Raw genomic sequence first — 22059 nt, forward strand, 5'->3', positions numbered from 1 at the left:
CGACAGGGGACCCTCCGACACGGGGACCCTCCGACAGGGGACCCTCCAACGGGACCCTCCGAGAGGCAGCCCGTGTGCTTCAACAAGCAGCAGCCAACAGCTTATGTCAGGGCACGTGCTCCCGGACTGCGCGGTCACTCAGCGTCTGGCCGCTGGTGCTGTGGTCCCGGCAAGTCTGTGCACGCTTTGTCAGGAGGTGGCAGGGGAGCACCGGAAATGCACGGTAGAACTACCCACAAAGAGGTCATTCTTGAGTTTCACAACTCGGGGGGACGGGTAGGGGGGAACGGGACAGTGCTTTCATGTGAGAAGACTTCACGTCACCAAAAGCACGTAGGAAAATGTAGCCCAGTGTCACCACCACATGGCTGTAAAATGCCCCCTCCCAAAATCAGGGGCACAAACAGCGCCGTTACGTGCCCAAGGAAATCACAGGACCACGAGGTGTTTTTCTAAAATAAAAGCATAATCAACGGCATTTCATTCAAAAGCATTATTTTTTTCAGTGATTCTACTTGTTCTTTGTTGACACCTAAAGCAAGCTGGCAAATCCTCACAGCCTACCCCTAGGGCAGGCATCATAGGAACCCAGGTCGTGACCCTCGACTTGGGACCGTGGGCACACGCAGGCTTTCAAGATTTCAGCTTCTCTCGTATCCAAAACAGGAGATTAATGGTTCCTATGCACTTGCTCTTTCCCTGAAGCATATTCCGTGGAGCCCTGCTCTCCCGCAGGATCCCACACACGTGCCTCTCCAGCCCTCTCCTTCCATGAGCAACTAACTAGGACGACTCGGGGGCTAACAACAGTTCCCGAGGGGGAATCCACCATGGGCGGCAGCACATGAAAGGTTCTCAGAAGTCCTGAAGGGAACAGATTAAAATTTATTCAGGCACCATCTGGCAAAGCTGTTTGACTAAATAGACCTTTTCCCCCTAACAGTTCTTGTTAAGGGCAAGGAAATAATGTTCTGCAGCAACCAGCTTCAAGGTAAATGAGTAGCCCTCGGGGTCCCCCACGGCGTCCAGGGGGTCCCTGGACGCGGACAGCTCTCCGCAACGCCATGTCCAAATCCTCACCTTGCAGAATGTACTCTTTCCTAAAAAGGTTTCACTTTGAGAGAGCACCCTGGTCAATGTGTTTACTCCCTTCCACAAAGCCCTTTTCCCACCTTAAAATAAAACGAGCTGTCCCTGCAACTACAGAGACGGGCGCCGTCCATCCGGGACGGAAGCCCCCCAGGAGAGCACGGAGCCCCTCGGAGACACCAGGCTGCATGCGAGAAAGCCCATGCCTCTGCTGCTCACCGAAACACCCCAGGGCGCTACCAGCTTACCGGTGCTGCTTCCAACAAAACCGACAGACCAACTCGGTACCTTTTCAGCCCAGAGATCATCAAAAACCATCATTGACAAGAGCTTACAAAGACCTTAGACACAACCTGAGGAGCTGAGAGGCGCCTCTCCTCCCACGTAGTTATTTATGTGAACCCAGTTTCTCAGCACTTACAACTTTAAAAACTACCGCTAGAAGTAGGACCAAGGCTGAACCTTGTCTCACTTTAAGTGCTAATTCATAATCATCTGCGGATTCAAGAATTAACCAAAACTAAAGCCCCATCCATCTCAAGAATGCATTCCTAATACTGGATTATTAAGAATTAGTTACAGGAGTAACACACATATGCTGTTTTGTTCAACTGTGTACTAATAACTGTCACGAGAACTGAATCCAAAACACCCTTTTTAACACTTGGGGCCTCATGGCTACAGGAAATACATTTTTCAGCTTCAGTTTCTCTCTGTTCCTGTTGCACAGAAGCAGGTCACAGCCGGTGGACACGGCAAACTTCAGGGAGGGGATGAACTTTCAAAAAGCAGAGGAATAAGGTGAAATCCAACTGTGGAGAGCTCATTCGTGGGTGCTCATACAGACGATGTATTCAGATTACAAAGCAAACACCCGAGAAAGCGATGAATCAACGTTCTAATATGCCAGAAACCACACCCTTTCGGCTAATGCAATGCATTTATATCAACCTCGAACTGTGTAAGAGAATATTTCATTTTTCAAAAAGTAAGGAACATCTATATCACACTAATAAGATTGAAATGGTCTAGGGTTAATATGGGAAAATTGCCACAATAATATAAGTGTCTTGCCTGGGCTGAATTACACTCTCCAATTATTCAATCACACTGATCTGCACGTGCTATGAAGCGATTCTGCAGATGTGATTAAAAGTCCTAACTGGCGGACCTTAAGTTAACCAAAAGGGAGGTTATCCTGGGTGGGCCTGGCCTGATCAGGTGAGGGGTGGAGGTTTTCTTCCTGGTCCTGGACATGCCAGGGGGCTCCTGCTAGCTGATCCTGATCTCCGCCTCCTCCTGCCGACCTGCCCTAGACTTCAATGTGCTTGGCTGCCCCCACAACTGTGTGAGCCAGCTCCAGTACAAATCCTTAGAGGGTCTACTGTCCCTCGCACGCTCTGCCGTGCCTCCTCTCCTCCCTCGCTCTCTCTCACGCACACACACTACTGGTTCTGCTTTGAGACAATTACAGAAGTAATAAAAGTACTATACACAGTCCCACGTCCCCAGTGGTGACATCCTATAAAGCCTGCGGTACAGTATGGAAAGCGGAACACTTCCGTGAATGAGACGACAGTCCTTACTCGGATTTCACGGGCTCCACATGCCCCGGTGTCTGTGGGGGGAGGGGGGGGCCGGGCGGATCAACCCCATGCGCAAACCCATGTCCCCGCGCCGCCACTGCTGAGGAGCAGCCTCGCGCTGCCCCTTCAGACATGCCCGCCCTCCCAGCCTCATCCCTGTCCCCCAGCAACCGCTAACCTGCTCTCCACCAATACGGTTCTTACACTTGGGCAACGTTAGAGACGTGATGACCTTGGAGACTGGCTTTCTGGGCTCGGCGGAATCCCCGAGGTCAGTCCCCCTTGGGCCGCTGCTGAGGACATTCCCACGGCACAGGGGACTCGCAGGTGTGGGTAATTACAAACAACGCTGCCACAGACATTCATGTGGAGCTTGTGAACATATGTTTTCATTTCTCTGGGCTAAATGCCCAAGAACGGGACTGCTGGGCCATATGGTACGTCCATGTGTAGCCTTACACACTCCTGCCAGACTCTTCCAGAGCGGCTGCCCCATCCTCCATCCCCAACAGCAGCGCAGGACGGGTGCAGTTTCTCCACATCCTCGCCAGCGCCCGGTGGTGGTGCTGTTTCTGTGTTGCCATTCTGACCGACGTGGAGTGGCCCTCGCCGTGGTCTGGACTTGCCCTATCCTGACGACTAATGATCTTGTGCTCATTCACCATCCGTATCTCCCCTTGGGCAACATCTCTATTCGTGTTTCCTACCCACTTGCTAGCGGGGCTGCTTTTCTGCAGGTGAGCGCACTCTCCGTCACTGTCGGGCGTGCGCTGTGCGAGCCTCCCCACCCCACCTGCAGCCTGTCCCTCCATCGTCCCCACAGGTCTCTCGAGGAGCCTAAGTTCATCATTTTCGTCATGTCCAACTCATCACTATTTTCACAGGTGCTGCTTTCGGTATCGAGTCTAAGAGGTTTGAGCCAGACCTTAGGTCTCAAAGATTTTCTCCTACAGCTTCATCTGCAGGTCTCACAGCTTTACACTGAAATCTGTCCTCTACAGGAAATTAATTTCTGTTCCAGGGATGACATGACCCCAGGCTCCATCCTCTCATTCTGCCTGCAGATGTCCCAGTGCCCTGGCTCCCTGTGTTAAAAGGATGTCCTTCCCCCACTGACTGGTCTTTGCACTCCTGTCAAAGCTCAGCAGGCCTATTTCTAGGCTCTCTGTTATGTTCCACTCATCAATTTCTCTCTCCCTCCCTCATTTTGTTTTCTAAAAGTTATGTGCTCGATTAATTCTTTAGCAACCTTAAATCAGTTTCTATACCCTTACCTCTACGTTTCTCGTTTTGCTTTTTAAGTTCCTATTAAATAAAAACCAAAATACGGGGGCGCCTGGGTGGCTCAGTCGGCTAAACGTCTTTTCTCCTGCTTCTCCCTCTACCTCTCTCTCTCTCTCATGAATAAATAAATAAAATCTTAAAAAATAAATAAATAAAAGATTTTATTTGTTTGAGAGAGAGAGAGACAGAGATAGTGAGAGAGCGCACAAGCAGGGATGAGAGAGAGGGACGCAAACTTCCTGCTGAGCAGGGAGCCCGACGGACTCCATCCCAGGACCCTGAGATCATGACCTGAGCCAAAGGCAGACACTTGACCAACTGAGCCACCCAGGTGCCCCTAAATAAATAAAATCTTAAAAAAAAAAAAATTAAGGAAAAGGGGAAAAACTAGACTCACAGACCGTCCTGACTTTTTCAATTCTAAGATTATGCTAATTACCCAAGTTGGATACGCTTACCTCAAAATGGTATCATTCAGAAATAAAATATACCCTGTGACATGGCCCAGTGACCTGTGACCAGGGGGCACAAGGGCCACTCGCGCCTGTGGACAGTGCCTGAGCCCAAGGCCCCCAGCGACCCCCCCAGGGGCAGTCACAGTAGGCAGCACCACCCCCAGGGCCCTTGTGGAAGGACACCCCCACTCCCTGAAGCGTGAGGGGGCACCACAGTGCCTTCCCCATGGAGACTGGCTGATAAAGTCACCTGCCCAAGGCCACAGGGCCAAGTGAGACTGGAGCCCAGAGCCCTCCAATGACATCCTAACCAAAACCAACGAAGCAACAGTTCACAACCCACTACTTTTTCAACATCAGAATTCCCTGGGGAATCTAGGGCCACCCCCAGAGAGCCCAAGGGTTTTGTTTTTTTTAACCATTTTCCCAGGGATTCTGCCGGGTGCCCCTGGTTTCCAACAACAACAACAAAATCACACACACACTCGACCCTGTGTGAGAGGCACAGGTCCGCCCCGTTCGCTGTCTCCCCACAGCGCTCATCCAGTCCGTGGCTCACTGACTGCGGCTCAGCCTGGTAACACGGCAATCCCCGCACAGCATCTCTTTGTGCACTTACTACCCAGGTGAACGCCCAGTACCCAAGCCTGCGTGTTCAACACATGCATGAATTCAACAGTAAGCCTCATGACTGAGGTCGGTCCTCTGGCTCTTGCCTCTAGATTCCTTGGTCTCAAGCTGCTGGTCCACACGCTCAAAGAAAACAGACCAAGAATCAAGGGCCAGAACAGAAATCTAACAAGATGACACCCAAAGGACAGCCCAGGGCACTGTCATCCACTAAGGGTGACCTGGAATTCTGTGGGGTGAGGAGCCCAGCACAAGCCACGAGGCGTGGCTGCTGTTAGACCCTCGGTGAACAAGAAGCCTTAATATGATTAATCTGTTCAACCTCACAGGGCTGTTGAGGATCAAAGAACACCATGTGCTTATATGCATGACCTCACGGACAGTAATCCTCACGTACTACTTCATTCCCCTTGTCCCGAGGAGGAGACTGGTGCTTGGAAAGGGTAAGAACGTGCCCTAGGTCTCCCCACTCACGGGTGACAGAGCCCGTATTCAAAACCAAGTGCCTTTCATGCTCTTAGCCTCTTGTGAGTCAAGACCAGAAATGATCCGATGCCAATTACTGCTACCACTTATCCGTTCAGTGTTGGGTGTTTTAATTGTTTTATTTTGATGGATTTAAAACAAAACATCTTCAGCTTTCAGCTTTCAGAGGTATCACGCAAACATCTTCCAAGCCATACTTAAAAAGTGGCCTTCAAGGTCTCTTCAGTTTCAGGAAATTGCTTTGTGACCATGTTAGAATTACCTGTACCAGAATTTAAAACATTTACATTTCTGTCCCCTTTGCTCCTCAGTCACATAAAACAGGACTATCATTTGAATGTATGCCAAGGGGCTCTGTCGAAATCTATGCAAAAAAAATTAACAAACCACAAAAATACAAGACCTAAAAAAAGTCTTCTTGAAAAATGTAGGATTTAAACTGTTTTTCACAAGTTGGTGTTTTCCGCTTTTTATTACAAAAGGAAAACAGAGAGGAAGCTGGTTTGGGCCAGAGAGCTTGAGGACCCACACCGTGGTGGATGCAGGTGGGGACACCGGGAGGAGGAGGGGCAGGGGCGCCCGGACAAAGGCAGGCCAACACCGGAGAGGAGCGCGGCATGTGGCGTGCAGACAGCCCAGCGAGAAACACATGCAGACCTCGGGCAAAGAGAAGACAAAATTACATCAAGTCAGCTGGACCCAGAGTTTTCAACAGTTATCCAGAAGAGCTTGACGTCAGATTTGCATCAGCTTAGAGAACTTGACAGAAACTCTTAACTCTGAATTAGCTCAAGCCTCATACAGATTTCAGGGGCATATAACTGGATCCTGAATGGACACGTGCACACGGAGACACACAAAACTCAGGCTGTGTCCTAACAAAGAGAACCCCCTCAACAAGGACGGCAAGAGAGTTTCATGTGTGGAGCCCAGCTCCATCCGACGGAAACAGCACACTGATTCAGGTTTGCAGCTGTTGCGAGCTCAGAGGGGACGCGCTGCCATCAGCTAGCCCATCTGCCACAGAAATGGTGGGGCGGGGAGCGGACCTCCGTCCCGCCCCAAGAATTTCAGAGCACTGGGGTTACCCCAGGAGGACACCTCTTAAGCTCCCTTGCAGAATGGGGCGCCCCCGGAAGGCCAGGTTTGTACGAGCAGCGTGAGTGGTCCTTCCTTGTTTCCAGATCCTAGTGACCAAGGAGAACGTCCACCAGCACCAGCTGTGTTCACGCCACACTAACGTTCACCCAGGAAATAAGAAGCCAACTGCCAGCAAGTCTCATTAATCATCAACAGTGACACGCCTATGCATGTTCGCTGAACCAACAACCATGGCTGGGGTGACGCAGATACCTGTCCTCAAACCACTGCAAGACGGAGAAGAAAGGCCACAACCATGTTCTGTGCTAAAACCTCCCCTTACGTGGGCAGGTGCTAAGAACATGACCATCCTAGGAGAAATGAACCTTCCAAAGACAAGTTTAAGTAACTTAAAATGCCCAAAGGAAACTCGTCTGAATATTGTTTCCCCAAAGACGTCCTAAGTGCTCAGTGATGAGAGCCCTGCTCTGGGCATCGAAGAAACGCCCACCCCCCCCACCCCGCCCCGCCAGAGTGCTCCCAGTCTGTCATTTGTACCAAGCCGAGCCTGGCAGGGACCTTGCCGTCAAGGGTGAAGCAAGCCCACAACTTCACACAGCACTGGCTCATTTACAGTCCCTCCCTGCGTGAGGCAGGCAGCCCAGGCAGGGCTTCTATTCACACAGTGATGCCCAGCTCTGTGTTTTGTGGCTGGGGGAGGAGCAGTCCCGCCAGAACATTTGAAAAATATCTGGAAACATTTCTGCCTCAGTCCCACCCACAGTGAAGTCTCACTGTACCCTATTCTGCTGACAGCTGATCTTTTGCAAATTCAAAGTAACATCATAAAGTACAATTGGGTAAATCTGATATAATACAAATTTTCTAAAGAAAAAAATCTCAATTAACGAAAGAGAGCTAGCAAAAATCTCAAATAATTCCACTTTCTACTTGTAAGAAAACACATTTGCAGATGCTTCTGAAACCCCACAGACATGCGTTCCCTGAACACGTCCATTCTCCAGCAGCTCTCACGGCTGTCCTCCTGAAGAGCACACAGGAACCTGGGGCATCATGAAATACACTGAGTGCAGCGCACTGCTCACCAGTCTCAGATTTCAGTGAGAGCACAAAGGGTCGGGGGGGGGGGGGGCTGGTAGCAGGGGAACAACCCTTCGTTACACAGTAAAACCAGACAACCCGAGGTCCTCCAGTCCAAGACACAGGGGGCTAGTGTCCACCATGAACCCCTGCCCCCTCCGCACAGGGTGCCCTGGGAGCCACGACGCAGCCAGGCTCCAATCCCAGGTCCTCTTGGAAGCAAACAGAGCCCTGGACAAGTGCTCAGGCTGGGATGTAAACAGGAGAGAGGCCGCGTTTTTAGAAACAGAATGCACCAGCCTGCGAATGTCAACCCACAGTGACGGTCAGAGAATTCTTTATCGCAGCGGCTCATGCCCCCAACAAATACACCAAGCATTCAAATGAAACCCTCACTGAAATTTTGTTTTACAGGGTTTAGTTCTATTCCCTATAGGTTAGAGTCATAAAAACCAGGATCCAAAAAAACACTCTCAGGGATAAGAATAAATTAGCATTAAAATTTTATTTCCAAAAAAAGAAAATTATCTACAATATCTAATGAGATGAGCAAAACACAGTATAAAACCAACTCCCCCAAAATAACCAAGTGCCACAGAGAAATGGGGATAATTTAATGCAACAAGCTGCAACCACTAGCTGCTTAAGAGAGAAGATTCTGGAGCAGACAGGCTCTGGAGGGGTCAGGTTCTAACGCTGCACCCCCCCCCCCAAGAGAACAAAGCCCTCTGAATGCACGCTAACCCCTAAATCAGAAGAGTGCGTGAGCTGGGAATGCATATTCTTGCTGCTGCTTCACAAGGAGCTACAGAAATGACCACCAAGGAAAAACTGAACGACATGGGGGCCCCGGGTGGTGCAGGTGCTCTGTCACTGCACGGGGGAGCATGGGGCTGCAGGTGACTCCACAGCGGGGACACACGACACCCAGACCCTGGTCTCTACAGCCATCTTCCAACAAAGGAGCAATGACGGACCCTAGCACTGGTGCAGGGGGCATCCTGCAGAGAGGGGGTGTCTGAGTATCTAAGGACAAAGGAGCCACCTGAGAGCACTCCCAGTGACCAAAGCTGGAACATCTGAGCAACAAAATAAAGGGGTATTGGATTCTAACCCAAAGTACAAAATAAATATCCACGAGTCCACACTGATATAAATAAGTGGTTGACTAAATCAATAAAGGGGGAAGAGACAAGTTTCCCGTGCAGGAGAATAACAATATATCCAGGAGGTGGAGCATGACTCCCCACTCTTTGAGTCGGGGCTGAGCTCAGTGAGGTCCTTCCCAAGAGCACAGGATGGGAGGCGGCAGGGGGTGGAACTCGCCAGTGGAGAAATGTGACAATCTAACCTCAGCCCGGTGACCCAAGGCAACACCAACAGAGAGAAGTCCGGCGACGGTACATACCCTGGATAAGATGGAACGAAAGTGGCACTTCACCTCTGCGGTCTGCCTCTTGAAATCCCACAATCCCAGTCTAATCATAAGAAAAGCATCAGATGAATCTCAATTGAGGGACACCTGACCAGCACTCCTCAAAAAGTTATAAAAACAAGGGAAGTCTGTGAGACTGTCACAGACAGGAGGAGCCCAAGGAGACATAGCAACTCAATGTCCTGTGGGCCTACAGACAACACGAGGACACTATGAAAAGTAACATACTAGTAAATTCCAGAATTTAGATAAAAAAAAAAAATCCCTCGAGAATACAAATTAACACTGACTCAAGAAGTTCCACATTTATTAAAGAAATTGAATTCATAATCCACTGGCAAATCAGATCAAATATTTAGGGGAAAAAATGAAACTAATCCTATAGAAACATTTTCAGGAGCACCCAGGTGGTTCAGCCAGTTGAGCGTCTGACTCTTGGTTTTGGCTCCAGTTGTGATCCCAGGGTCATGAGATCGAGCCCCTTGTCGGGCTCCTCACTGGGCGTGAGCCTGCTTGGGATTCTCTCTCTTTCCCTCTCCCTCTGCCCCTCCCACCACTGATGGCAACAAAGACAGTTCAAGAAAGAAAACAACAGACTAACATCCCCTATGAAGAGAGATGCAAAAACCCTTAACCACATATTAGCAAATCAATCCAAAAATACCTAAAAAGGGTAGTAACGCTATGATCATTAGGCTTATTATGAAAGAAATGCAGCGTAACTCACTGTAACAACACAATCAAGAAAAACCACATGATAGTCTCAAGGAGATACATAAAGAGCACATGAAAATTCAATGCCCGCTCATAATTTAAAAATCCCATGAAATCGGGAATAGGATTTCTTCAACCCAATAAAGAGCAAAAGATTTAGAGCTAACACCACACTTAATGGTGAAAGACTGGATGCTTTCACTCAGAGATCAGAAATAAGGTAAAAATACAAAAAGTCACCCTAAAATGGGAAAGCCTAGCCACCAAGGCAAAGTAAGAAATGGTAGAGAAATTTGATGAGAAATAAAAACGCTCTTTATGTAAAAAACTATATATATATATGACTACATACACTTCACTTTCTTTTAAATTCTACACAAAAGCTACTAAAACAAGTGAATTTAGAAATGATGCAGGATAAAGGTCAGTAAACAAAAACCTACTCTATGTCTACACACTACCAGTGAACAAATGGAAATTAGAATTTAAAACACAATACCATTAATAATAGCATCTAAAAATACGGCATACTTAGAGAAAAATTTAACAAAATAGGAAAAAGAGCTACACACTGAAAACTAGAAATTAAAGACCTGCATAAGGGAGAAGACTCCATGGTGTTAAGATGGTAACTCTGTCCAAATGGATCCACACATCCCAACCAATGAGTTACAAGAGTTACTCCAACGCTAGAGAAGTACTCCAGATTGTAAGAATGGGCATGATCTATGCAAACATTTGGCTACACGTTTATTATCTGCTCTGGTTATCAGATTATATCTGAGTCATCAGATTATGTTCATGATTCCCCAAATCGTATGTGCATAAGCTATAGGTTTTCCTTGGCTAGTATTCAGCCATGTACAGGGTATCATGATTAGGTCACTAAAAGTGGGCAGCTGGGCAAGGTAGTGTAGATCAGTCACGAAGAGAAATCCTACGTCTACAAAAGTAAGTGGAAACATCAAAAACGCAAAATCTGTACATGAGTCTGTCATGGCTGAGACCAAACCATTTCTTCATGATTCAAACAGCCCTATCTGGAGTTTGTCACATTCCAAAGCCTCCAAAATGCTACACTCCTGACTGAAAAGGTCAGTGGCCCCGAGTGAGCGGCTCTGAACACTGACCAGCGCCCACCACCACCACCAGCGCTCCAAGGCTGGAAAGAGAGATGCTCAGAAGGGGTCCTCTCTCTATCCAGAAGCCACAGGGCTCAAAGAACAGCCTTTCCACAAATATCCATCAAGCTTTAAAACAAAAGGCCCTGTGGGAAATAAAACAAAGACTCTGCAACCGTAGTAGAGGGAATTTAAATAATTTGTTGATCAAATATTTCAGCTCTCTGCGGGTAAATAATCAGCTTACGGGAAACTAAAACAATTTTCCTCCTCCGTATGTCTTGTATGACAGCTCTCTGAAGGAAAGGATGATTTTGAAAAGAAATCACTTTTTTATGTCTGAGTATTATAAAGACGCCACTGATTTACCACAATTGTTTTAAAATCGTAGAAACACACTAAAACTCTAAAAAACAAAAACAAAAAAAACTTTTAAGCTTTTAAAAATAAAAATCTGTTGTAGGGCAATTATACCTCAATAAAAATAAACCATTTGTGCATAAAAAAATAAAAACATATTGCTTTTAAAAGTAAGAAACACAAGCATTTTTTTAACTAGTACATCCTGTTAATAAAAACAAACACAGAACACCCGGGTCTGAGTTGCTCTCTGACTCACCCAGGAGTCCGGCCCTATAAGATCCCCGCCGCACGGGGCACCTGGGTGCTTAAGCGTCTGCCTTCAGCTCAGGTCATGATCTTGGGATCCTAGGATCGAGTCCTGAATTAGGCTCCTTGCTCGGTGAGGAGTCTGCTTCTCCCTCTGTGCTCTCCATCTCTCTCTCTCTCTCTGTCTCTCTCTAATAAATAAAATCTTAAAAAATAAATAAATAAAAGACCCCGCCGCACAAGCAGGTCCTCTGTCCCCTGATCTGGGCACTGCTCTGCTCGGGCGCAGTCCAGCCTTCCAGCGGCCATCCATGAGGGCAGCGCCGTGCTCAGCCGTGTCCTGCTCACTGGGCCCTCTTCAAAGAGCTCTGTGTCTAGCTTCAGAGAAGTGCCAAAGAGGAATTTCTACGCTGATCTATGTAAGTGTCCCTGTCCGTACACCTGATCCCTCCCGTCCAAGTTATCCAACGGAGGCCCCTGGGAGGACGAGCCTACGGTACAGGGACTGCCTCGGCTCATCACGGGGGGCTCCAGCCACCTGCCACTTCCACCACCCGCGGGAAAGCAGCTTCAGAAGTAAAGCCTTAAGTTGCTACACCCAGAATCACAATTAAGCAAAATCCAAATTTACGGTGCACTTTCAAGGAAGAAAATCACCTACCTGCAGCAATTCCAGTCCGTTTTCCTTTTCCCCAAGGAGAACACCATCATGGGATGAAACCCCTCCAAAGACCCTCGCAAACATTTTTATCACAATGATTAGGCGTTAGCATCACAGGTAAAGATTTTCTTTCTCCACTGCTTTTTCTTGAATTTATTTAGAAAATCTCATTCAGGTATAGAATCTGAAAAATCTGGGTGCTAAATGCCAGCTGAGGTTGGCAGCCTTCTGCTGCCTTCCACACTCCGGGGAGCACAGAGAACGAGTAAAGAACTGTCAGAGCTAAGAGCGTGGGCTAATCTGGGCTAGCTGTTATTAGAAATAACCAACAGGTGAGTGAATCTCAGAGCGTAGAGGGACTGAGCTCTGCTCGGCGGGTTCGGGGCTGGCTCTGGGCCACAGGCAGCCTCTCCAAATACAAGGGCGAGTGGTTTCAGGGGATGGTTTCTCACCCACCACCCAGAATCCTCGTTAACTGAAAAGACCTTTACGGTGCCTCCGTCTGTCTGGCCCAGTTACACCCAGACCTCCCCACAAAATCATCCACAACAAATGCAAATGGGCCTAAGGAATCTTAAGTTCTTCTCAAAACCATATGGTTTGCATGTAAAATAAGCCAGAACTTATATACTTCTAACTTTTATCTTAAATACCTGAGGCCCAAAATAAATAATTGGTAAAAGTACTTTGTTACTCAGAATGTGAACCAATTTTTAATTAGTTTTGGAGACTTTCCCTTTTCTATGTTCCACTCACTGCCCACACTACATACATAAAATTTTCAATTACTTATGTGTTTACAAATTAGTAACTTTCTAATTAAACCATACATTTTTTTCACTGATATACTGGAATTAAATTCCTATCTTTTACTTCTCCCTAGAATTTCGTGTTAGTGGTTTTCAACTGTTGTCTTATTTCTTTAAAAATCATTGTATAGGGGCGCCTGGGTGGCTCAGTTGGTTAAGCGTCTGTCTTCGGCTCAGGTCATGTTCCCAGGGTCCTGTGATCGAGTCCCACATCAGGCTCCCCGCTCAGCAGGGAACCTGCTTCTCCCTCTCCCTCTGCCTCTCCCCCTGCTGTGCTCTGTCTCTGTCTCTGATAAATAAATAAAATCTTTAAAAAGAAAAAATCATTTGTATACATACTATTTAAAACCATGCCTAGGAGAGAATAGAGAAAGGACTGTCCCTTTTACTACCCTTCCGTCGGTTTCCGTATGTAATGGTTTTATTAACAATATTAACAAACCTTGTGCCGAGACACAGTAAATGCATTCTGTAATGGTTTGCTTTTACATCACCAGTACAATTCTTTAAAGCCAGAAAACCTAGCCAATTTGGATGGACTAGGTTATACATCTGAGTCAATATCAGAAAACTTTCTTTTCACTCTACCACTTGTTAATACACATGGAGGAAACCATAGCAGGTCTAAATCATAGCTGGCAGCAGGGAGCATGGTAGGATTTCTGCCCAGGGAAGTGCTGATGGGGTCTCCCCACTAGGCCTGCAATCCCAAAAATGCTGAAGCCCCTCCATCATCAGACAACCCAAAACCCGGAGGAACATGGCACACCGGTCTGGGGTCACAAGTCCAGAAGAAGCAGAGCCACCCTCCCCCCACCCGCCAGCTTCATTGTTAAAACTTTGGGAGATGCCAACGGAGCCCTAAGGCAGGCCTAGGTCACCTTCACCTTGTCCTGGTTTTCGAGATGAGGACAGTTAATACAACTATGTGACCTGGCCCAGGTCAGCCCGCGGCTTCAGACCATGGGAGCCTGTGCCATGCAGAGGCCTGTGCTCCCAAGAATACGCCCTGCTCTGGACACAGGAGGAATCCCAAAACAAGCTGCTCACAAGGTGCACTCTTCAGACCTCCAACTTGTCGCTGACCCCACCGGGACCGTCACAAGTAATCAACGGTAGGATCCAAATGGATACTCCCCCGACTCACAAAGGTCAGCTCTTCCAAACACAGGTAAGAAAGTGACAAAATGAGGACCATCCTCCGCACAAGCCAGCTTCTGGCTTATGAGCTGGAAGCGGCATGTCCTTCTTTCTCTTCTTACTCCTCAGAGCAGCAGTTCCCAGTGGAGACTCTGGGGGGTGGCAGTGGGCAGGGGGGCTCTGAAATCCAGTGGGGTACACTGGGTCATCATACTCACGAGACACCACTGAGATTTAGTGCGTAGGGCCAAGAAGACGAAGACATCTTCAGTACCCGAGATGGTCTCATCTAACAAAAATCTTGCTGCGCAAACTTCAAATGTCCCAGGCCCCCGCTCGTATGAGGAAAAACATGATTCTAACAACTGTCTGAGCCTAAAATCTTACTCTGCTCTACGTTTATACACAAAATATTTTTGGATAGTTTTACTCTAACAAATCTCCCAGGAATTCAACTACTGTTCAAGTCTAGAAAAAATTACATTTTACTTTTTACTTGAAACTACACCAAGAATTGCTCATCATTTGGTAAGACTCCATGACAACTGGCATCCGAGTTCCCGGTGTGTGTGGACTAGTGCAACAGCGCTCGCGGGCACCAGGACCCGACGGACGAGGTTTGGGCATCTGGCCTGCTCATTGCCTCCTTGTGTATTTCACCCGACCACTTACAAGCCCAACCACACATCATTTATTATACCTTCTACCTTTTTATTTCTCCTCACATTACAACTAACATTATACTCATTTTTCCAAGATAAACTGTATTTTCTCAATGTTACATCATAGGGTAAGTAGGCATCACAGAAAAAGGATTCTGAACCAAAGGCGCTGGTTCTGATGGGGTGAGTGTCCCTGCTGCAGAGCACATGCTCAGCCATGGTCTCCTGGGAGAAAAGACAGGCTGGATCTATCAGGACACATACAAACACGGGCCAGAGGCCCGTCTCAGAGCAACACCACGGACTACCCCCCACCCCCCACTCAGGGACAGAGGTCACGTGTGAGGCCACACAGCATGCCGAACACACGGGGACACTGTGGAGTCAGTCACTGGAGGCTCTATTAATCGTACCCACACAGCAGGGGTCATCCACAGCATCCCACACAAACCAGGACAGGGGCCATCTTCAAAGGGAAGCATCCCCAAACCACACCAGGAGCCCCTCCGCAATCCCACACTCCCTGGCGAGTCCACCAAGCCGTCCCGTGCTCTTGTCTCGGGGCACATGGACGGGGCAGAGCCCAGCAGACACTGCAGCAGGGCCCCCAGCAAACACGCTCCACGCTCTCATCAGCTACGAAGACAAATCCCGCCACCACCACAGACTGGACGTCTTTGGGGCCAGCCGTGGGAAAAGATAAAGATGGCAAGACTGATGGACACGGGTGCCCCGAGCCTGAGCTTTAGCTCATCTCAGGAGCTCCGGCATCTCACAGGGCACCGAGGACGAACACACATGAACAGGCCAAACACTGTGACACACCTGTCCCATCTAAGTAAATCCTTTATCAAGTTTCAACTCAAACAGTACATGAACTACCACACACATCACTAACATTAGACTCTAAATACTTAAAAAAAAAAAAAAAAGACACAATAAAAACTACTGATATGAAGGGAAAATCTGGGACACTCAAGTAAAATGGAGAAACCCTACCTATGTGTGCACACAGGCCAGACAGAACCGAGAAAAAGGAAAGAAAGGCACATCTTCGAAGACCTGATGGCTCTGTTCCAGAGAGAAGATGTGTCAGTGTGGCTTCTGTCCGACAGAAACCGTGGGGACGACTTCCAGGCGCTGGGGCTGGGCGTCGTCACGTGTGAGGTCTGCGGCTAACTAAACCAGAGCCACCGAGCTGTGTGCAAGGCGACTCGAGCAGCCAGGCCGGGAGCCTGGGGCGCAGGCGGCCCACCCTCCACTGGGCTCTTACCATCGCACTTTGTTGCACGTCTGGGTCGCGCCGAGAGGGGAGCCCGCCACCATGGGGACTTGGATGGGGCTGTGCTGCTTGTTGGTGACCAGGTCCAGTTTTTCTTCTAACGATTTGCAGGTAGCCTCCAGGGCCTGCAGCTTGGCCTCAATGCTATCCAGCCGCAAGCAGATGGTCTGGTTAATGGAGTACAGGAACGACTGCAAGTGGAGAAAAGAAACCGCTCAGAAGGGTTGCCGTGACTGCAGGGGACAGCCGCAAGGACCCTGCTCACGATTCCCTAATTCCAACTGTGTCTACGCCCAACAGAACAGTCCCTGCACCTGGGCTCCTTTGTTTCTGCTGGAAGCACGTGCGGAGACCCGACTGCGGCACGCTGTCCCCGCGTGTGAGCCCGGTCCGTAGCAGAAAACACTGCAGCAGCGTGCAGGGTGCCGCTCTGGGCACCGGTCTGGCACACACAGGCAGGCCAGCCCGTCCAGCCGGGAGGCGCACACCCGGGACGCACGGCCAAGGGCTTGTGCACGGCAAGCCTGCCACCCAGTGGCCAGCAGGGCGCCTCCGGCTGCAACAGTGCGGGCTCCGGTCTCCAGCACCCGCCGCCTTCCCCTGCAACGAGCCCACCCTGGGCCAGGAGCGCCCCTTGCTTCCCGCAACCATCCCCTGGGGCCCGAGCCACCGTGCACACCCGCACCTGCGCCCATGAGCACCCGCACTGGTTCCCGCAGCCGGCCCGCGGCCCGGGCAATGTTTAGCAACGGGGAATTTGCTTGTCCTCTCCTCTCCCGCCCTCGAGTTGGGGGGTGGGCCAGAGTGGGCACAGGGCGCAGGGACCAGGGCACAGGGAGCGCGGCTGCGCGGTGCACGTGTAGCCCACTGAGCTTCTCAAGAACCGACAGGCTTGTCTAACGGCGGGCCCACTGCGTGGGGCAGCCACACGGTGATCACCGCGGCCCCGCCCCGACAAGACTCCTCACCACGCAGCTGCCAGGCGCAGGGAAGGCCGCCTCCACCTCCTCCTCGAGGGCCGGACTGGAAGGCAGCGCGCGAGGGACCGGCTCTGGGCTCCCGGGTCCGCGCACACGCAGCGGGCCCGCAGAGGCCATGCGCCCTGGGTCACCGTGGAGATCCAGCCGCGGGGAGCAGCGAGCAAGGCTGCGTGGGGAGCCCCTCCCGGGCAGGGGGTTGCCCTCCGTGGGGCCCCGGGGACGGTGCAGGGGTGTGGGCAGCCCCGGCAGGAACGGCAGGAGGCGCAGGGAGGCGCTCACCTTGATGGAGGGGTCCTGGCAGTTGATCTCCAGGCGCTGGCGCTTCAGGGCCGGCTCGTCGTCGTCCGCCACCACATGGTTCTCCAGCACGACTGCAAACCGACGCAGACACAGCGGGCGTAAGCGCAGGGCCCGCTGCCGCCCGGCCTCGGCACGAACAGTGTCCGTCGTAGCTCTCGCAAACCCAAGACCCTGCACACTGGAGCCACACGCCGCGCCCCGAGGGCTCGCTGCAGCTCCCCCACCTGACTTCCAGCTTCACAAAATCCAAGACCAGTAAGGACTCCTCTCCAAGTTAAAGGCCTGTCGGTTGGCTACCTCATTTGGAAATCAAAGCCCTGTGTGCCCATGCCGCCTTCCTACGCGCAGACGAGACACGGCACATGGAGGGCCACCCCGCCCACAGTGCTTCTGCACGCAGCAGCTGCCCAGTGCACGCCGCCCAGCACCGGTGCAGGGGGCCAGCGGCTCCACCCACAGTCAGCACCCAGCCCCTTCCCTCCATCCCAAGTGCACTACAAACACAGCACTGAAGAGAAACAAACACCAGAACCATCCACAATCACAATCCTGAGCCACACTTCTCTCCATCCCTGAGCCTTGGCCCCAGGCCTAGTCAATCTCGAAACATCTACAAACTTGCAATGGTACAGAGTTTCAGATTCAGCATTTGTCTTCACGTCATACCATGAAGACCTTTCCATTTCACTGCAGGATTTTCCCTTGTCCTCTCCATGCCCGGAGTCACCAGCATTCCCTGCCCAGTGTATTTCTCCTCCTCCTTCCTGCACGGCCACACGTGGACGCAGACGTAATACAGAGATGCCCTCCTGCTCCATGGCTTCACCTTACTTTCTAATGTAAAGCAGTTTGGGAATCTCTTCTACAGAAGGGGTACTAGGATGTGAGAACACACGGGTGTGCACGTAGAACACAAACAGTACAATGGTGTGTGTGTGTGTGCGCACAGAAGCACGTCTGCCACAGCCCTGGTGAGAACAGACGTGAGTGCACACACACCTTGGGGTATCATCCGTCCACCTTTCAGGTGCACCCCACACTCCGGTCAAGCAGGACAGACTCACTGTGACAGGCATCCTGTCTGCCTTGTTCAGACAGTGTTGTCTGACCACGTCCCCGATCCTCTCCCCAACCCTCCCAGAACCACCCACCGCCCAACCACCTCCACTCAGCGAAGCCGAGCCGCCTTCCCTGCAGTCCCACGCAGAGCTGGAACTCCAACCAGCTCACAGTGTGACACCAGCCTATGCAGAGCAGAGACCTCCCCTGCCCCTTTCACACAAAGCTGTCCACGTGTGGACAAAGCACAGCTGCCGGCCTGTGATTCCTCATCTGCTAAGGGAGGGTTGGGGGGAAGCTAGGAGCCCTGCCCCCACCTCCAGCAAAGCAAGCCACTGTGACAAGGAGGATAGACTGAGGTTCCAAATCACAGCTCGATTTTTTAAGTTGTCAATGCCTTAAGCCTGTACATACCAGATGATGCATCAAGAAACCAAAATTTAATGATAAATAGTCCTAGGGCTCAAACACAAACCTTTCGTGGGTCCTAGGCAAGAGCTGTAAACTGATTTCTTAGAGGTAAGTTACCCAAAGCTGTACCTTGCAGAAACCAGCCAAGGGCCAACAGTCACAAGAAGCATCCTGCTTACCAAAGGGCTTCGCACCGTGCCCTGTAGATCCTGCGCAGCACGATTGCCTCAACCACCTCCACAGAAATGTGTGGGAATGAATTCTCATTTAATTAAGTAAAAAAAGGAAAAATCCATGCCTAAAGGTGTTTGTGATTAGCAAAACACAGGTTCTCAAAACCTTAGTCTACTCCTACTAGAAACTGGTGAATTGTACCAGGACCAGGAGACAGAGAGCCTGGCAATCATTACTCTAATCCTTTTCATTTGCTGCACAGGAAGCAAGTCCAGTGAGGTTAAGTGACTTGTCCAGGGCCACAGAGCTCGTTCCTGTAACTGGGAGAAGACGCCCTGCGGCAGCGAGAACTACCGCCAGGCTTTAAGCAAAGGGCAGCAAAGCAGCCACATAGAAGGAGGTGCGCCCACAGCTGACGACAGAGGTGAACCCAGCAGCGCTCCAGCAACGAGTGGCTCTGGGCCAGGCAGCTGTCCTTTGCTACATTTGCACAAGTTGCCTGCATTGCTTTGCATAATTTTGCACACGTTACTCTTAGAATTAGATAAAAGAACTCAATGTTCATGTTAAAGCCATGACAATCAACTGGAAGGCCAGGCCTGATGAAGGCGGCCTCTATGTCCATGCCAGACGGCTTAAGTGAGTACAGCCATGTGGGGAGGATGTGCAGATGCAGAGAGACCTAAACATCAGAAAAAAGTAGAAGGATGCCCACGCCAGTAAGCAGTTCTCCTGCTAGGACCATGGGACATTTTCATTTCTTCCACTTGGTTAACTACTTCTAAATTTTACAAAGTCCGTATCTTAGAGATGAAGGAAAAATCATCTCAGTCTCAGGCCCCCTCTGGAGGCACACACGTGTGTGCACCATGGGACGTGCTGGGCATGTGCGGGTCCTTCTGGACCAGAGATCGGAAGCTGTCTACAAAGGCCTCAGAGAGCGCTGCACAAACTAGAGTTCCCGGTTATTTCAGGAGGGGAGACTGGACAAAACCAAGGTTAGAAACGATTTCTCTAAGCCTTCTCTGAACTATAATCTACGGAGAAACAATTTATTTGGGAAGTAAACTATCCAGAACTTTAATTGTTCTAAAAAGGTTTAAAATTTATGTAACTGGAACATTTTTCTTTTATAACATCGCAGTGTATTTTCTAAATGGTCATTCACCTACCAAAATATGAAGTTATTTTTAAAAATTTTATGGACAGTGATAGTGTTTCTGCTTTTTTTTTTTTTTTTTTTTTTAGCTCAGTGGCATCTAAGGTGTGGTGCTGATGAGGCCAAGGCTCCAAGCTCTCACTCTAAACAAGCTGGCCAGCTGTCACAGAGAAGGCTGTGGTCACCCAGCTGCACTCACACGTCCTAACTCTGCTCAGTGACTTGACAGGCTCGTGGTCTCACCAGCCAATAGGTGACGGTGGTTCTTACAAACAAATTAGAGGCAAAATAAGAGAAAAAGCACAGCATCCCAAAAAGAGTGCCTCCATTTCTTTGTGACTGGTCATTTAATTCTAAAATCATTTATACTGCTCTCCCTTCCAGACCATAACTAAGTTCTAAATGAAGTTTTTTCAATTAACATATCAGATCATAAAAGATAGACATCATTGTACTTTCTTATGAGATTTCTGAAAATTCTCTTTTCTGTAGGGGAAAAAAAAAAAGTCAGCATTTCAATTCTACTATCCCAAAAATAATAACCAGGCAACTAAAACACTCAGTGATTTTGTCGTGTGCAGTTCTCACTTCAAACTTTAAAAAAGAATAGAGAACCCAGATATGGACCCTCAACTCTATGGTCAAATAATCTTTGACAAAGCAGGAAAAAACATGTAATGGAAAAAAGACAGTCTCTTCAATAAATGGTGCTGGGAAAATTGGACAGCCATATGCAGAAGAATGAAACTCGACCATTCTCTAACACCATTCACAAAGATAAACTCAAAGTGGATGAAAGACCTTGTCAATGTGAGACAGGAATCCATCAAAATCCTAGAGGAGAACATAGGCAGTAACCTCTTCGACATCGCCCACAGCAACTTCTTTCAAGATACATCTCCAAAAGCTAGTGAAACAAAAGCAAAAATGAACTTTTGGGACTTCATCAAGATAAAAAGCTTCCGCACAGCAAAGGAAACAGTCAACAAAACAAAAAGGCAACCCACAGAATGGGAGAAGATATTTGCAAATGACACTACAGATAAAGGGCTGGTATCCAAGATCTATAAAGAACTTCTCAAACTCAACACCCAAAAAACAAATAATCACGTCAAAAAGTGGGCAGAAGATATGAAAAGACACTTCTCTGAGGAAGACATACAAATGGCTAACAGACACATGAAAAAATGTTCATCATCATTAGCCATCAGGGAAATTCAAATCAAAACCACATTGAGAGGGGCGCCTGGGTGGCTCAGTCGGTTAAGCGGCTGCCTTCGGCTCAGGTCATGATCCCAGGGTCCTAGGATCGAGTCCCACATCGGGCTCCTTCCTCAGCGGGGAGCCTGCTTCTCCCTCTCCCTCTGCCTGCCACTCCACCCGCTTGTGCTCTCCCTCTCTCTATCTCTGTCAAATAAATAAAATCTTTAAAAAAAAAAACCACATTGAGATACCACCTTACACCAGTTAGAATGGCAAAAATGGACAGGGAAAGAAACAACAAATGTTGGAGAGGTTGTGGAGAAAGGGGAACCCTCTTACACTGTTGGTGGGAATGCAAGTTGGTACAGCCACTTTGGAGAACAGTGTGCAGGTTCCTCAAAAATTTAAAAATAGAGCTACCCTATGACCCAGCAATTGCACTCCTGGGTATTTACCCCAAAGACACAGATGTAGTGAAAAGAAGGGCCATATGCACCCCAATGTTCATAGCAGCAATGTCCGCAATAGCCAAACTGTGGAAAGAGCTGAGATGCCCTTCAACAGATGAATGGATAAAGAAGATGTGGTCCGTATATACAATGGAATATTACTCAGCCATCAGAAAGGAT

At 49.2% G+C, this 22059-nt stretch overlaps 1 protein-coding gene across 7 annotated transcripts in view; it reads right to left on the minus strand.

Moving 5' to 3' along the window:
• The window catches only part of BANP (BTG3 associated nuclear protein), a 110400-nt gene that overhangs the window by 60212 nt on the left and 28129 nt on the right, over positions 1-22059 (minus strand). For all 7 annotated transcript variants that reach the window (XM_032389784.1, XM_032389788.1, XM_032389787.1 and 4 more), the window contains 2 exons: positions 17404-17495; positions 16136-16335 (listed from right to left, as the gene is read on the minus strand). In XM_032389784.1, coding sequence (XP_032245675.1) covers positions 16136-16335; positions 17404-17495 — 292 coding nt within the window. The remainder of the gene's footprint in view (positions 1-16135; positions 16336-17403; positions 17496-22059) is intronic.

Source organism: Phoca vitulina, unplaced genomic scaffold (genome assembly GCF_004348235.1).
Source record: "Phoca vitulina isolate PV1807 unplaced genomic scaffold, GSC_HSeal_1.0 scaffold56, whole genome shotgun sequence".
NCBI lineage: Eukaryota > Metazoa > Chordata > Mammalia > Carnivora > Phocidae > Phoca > Phoca vitulina.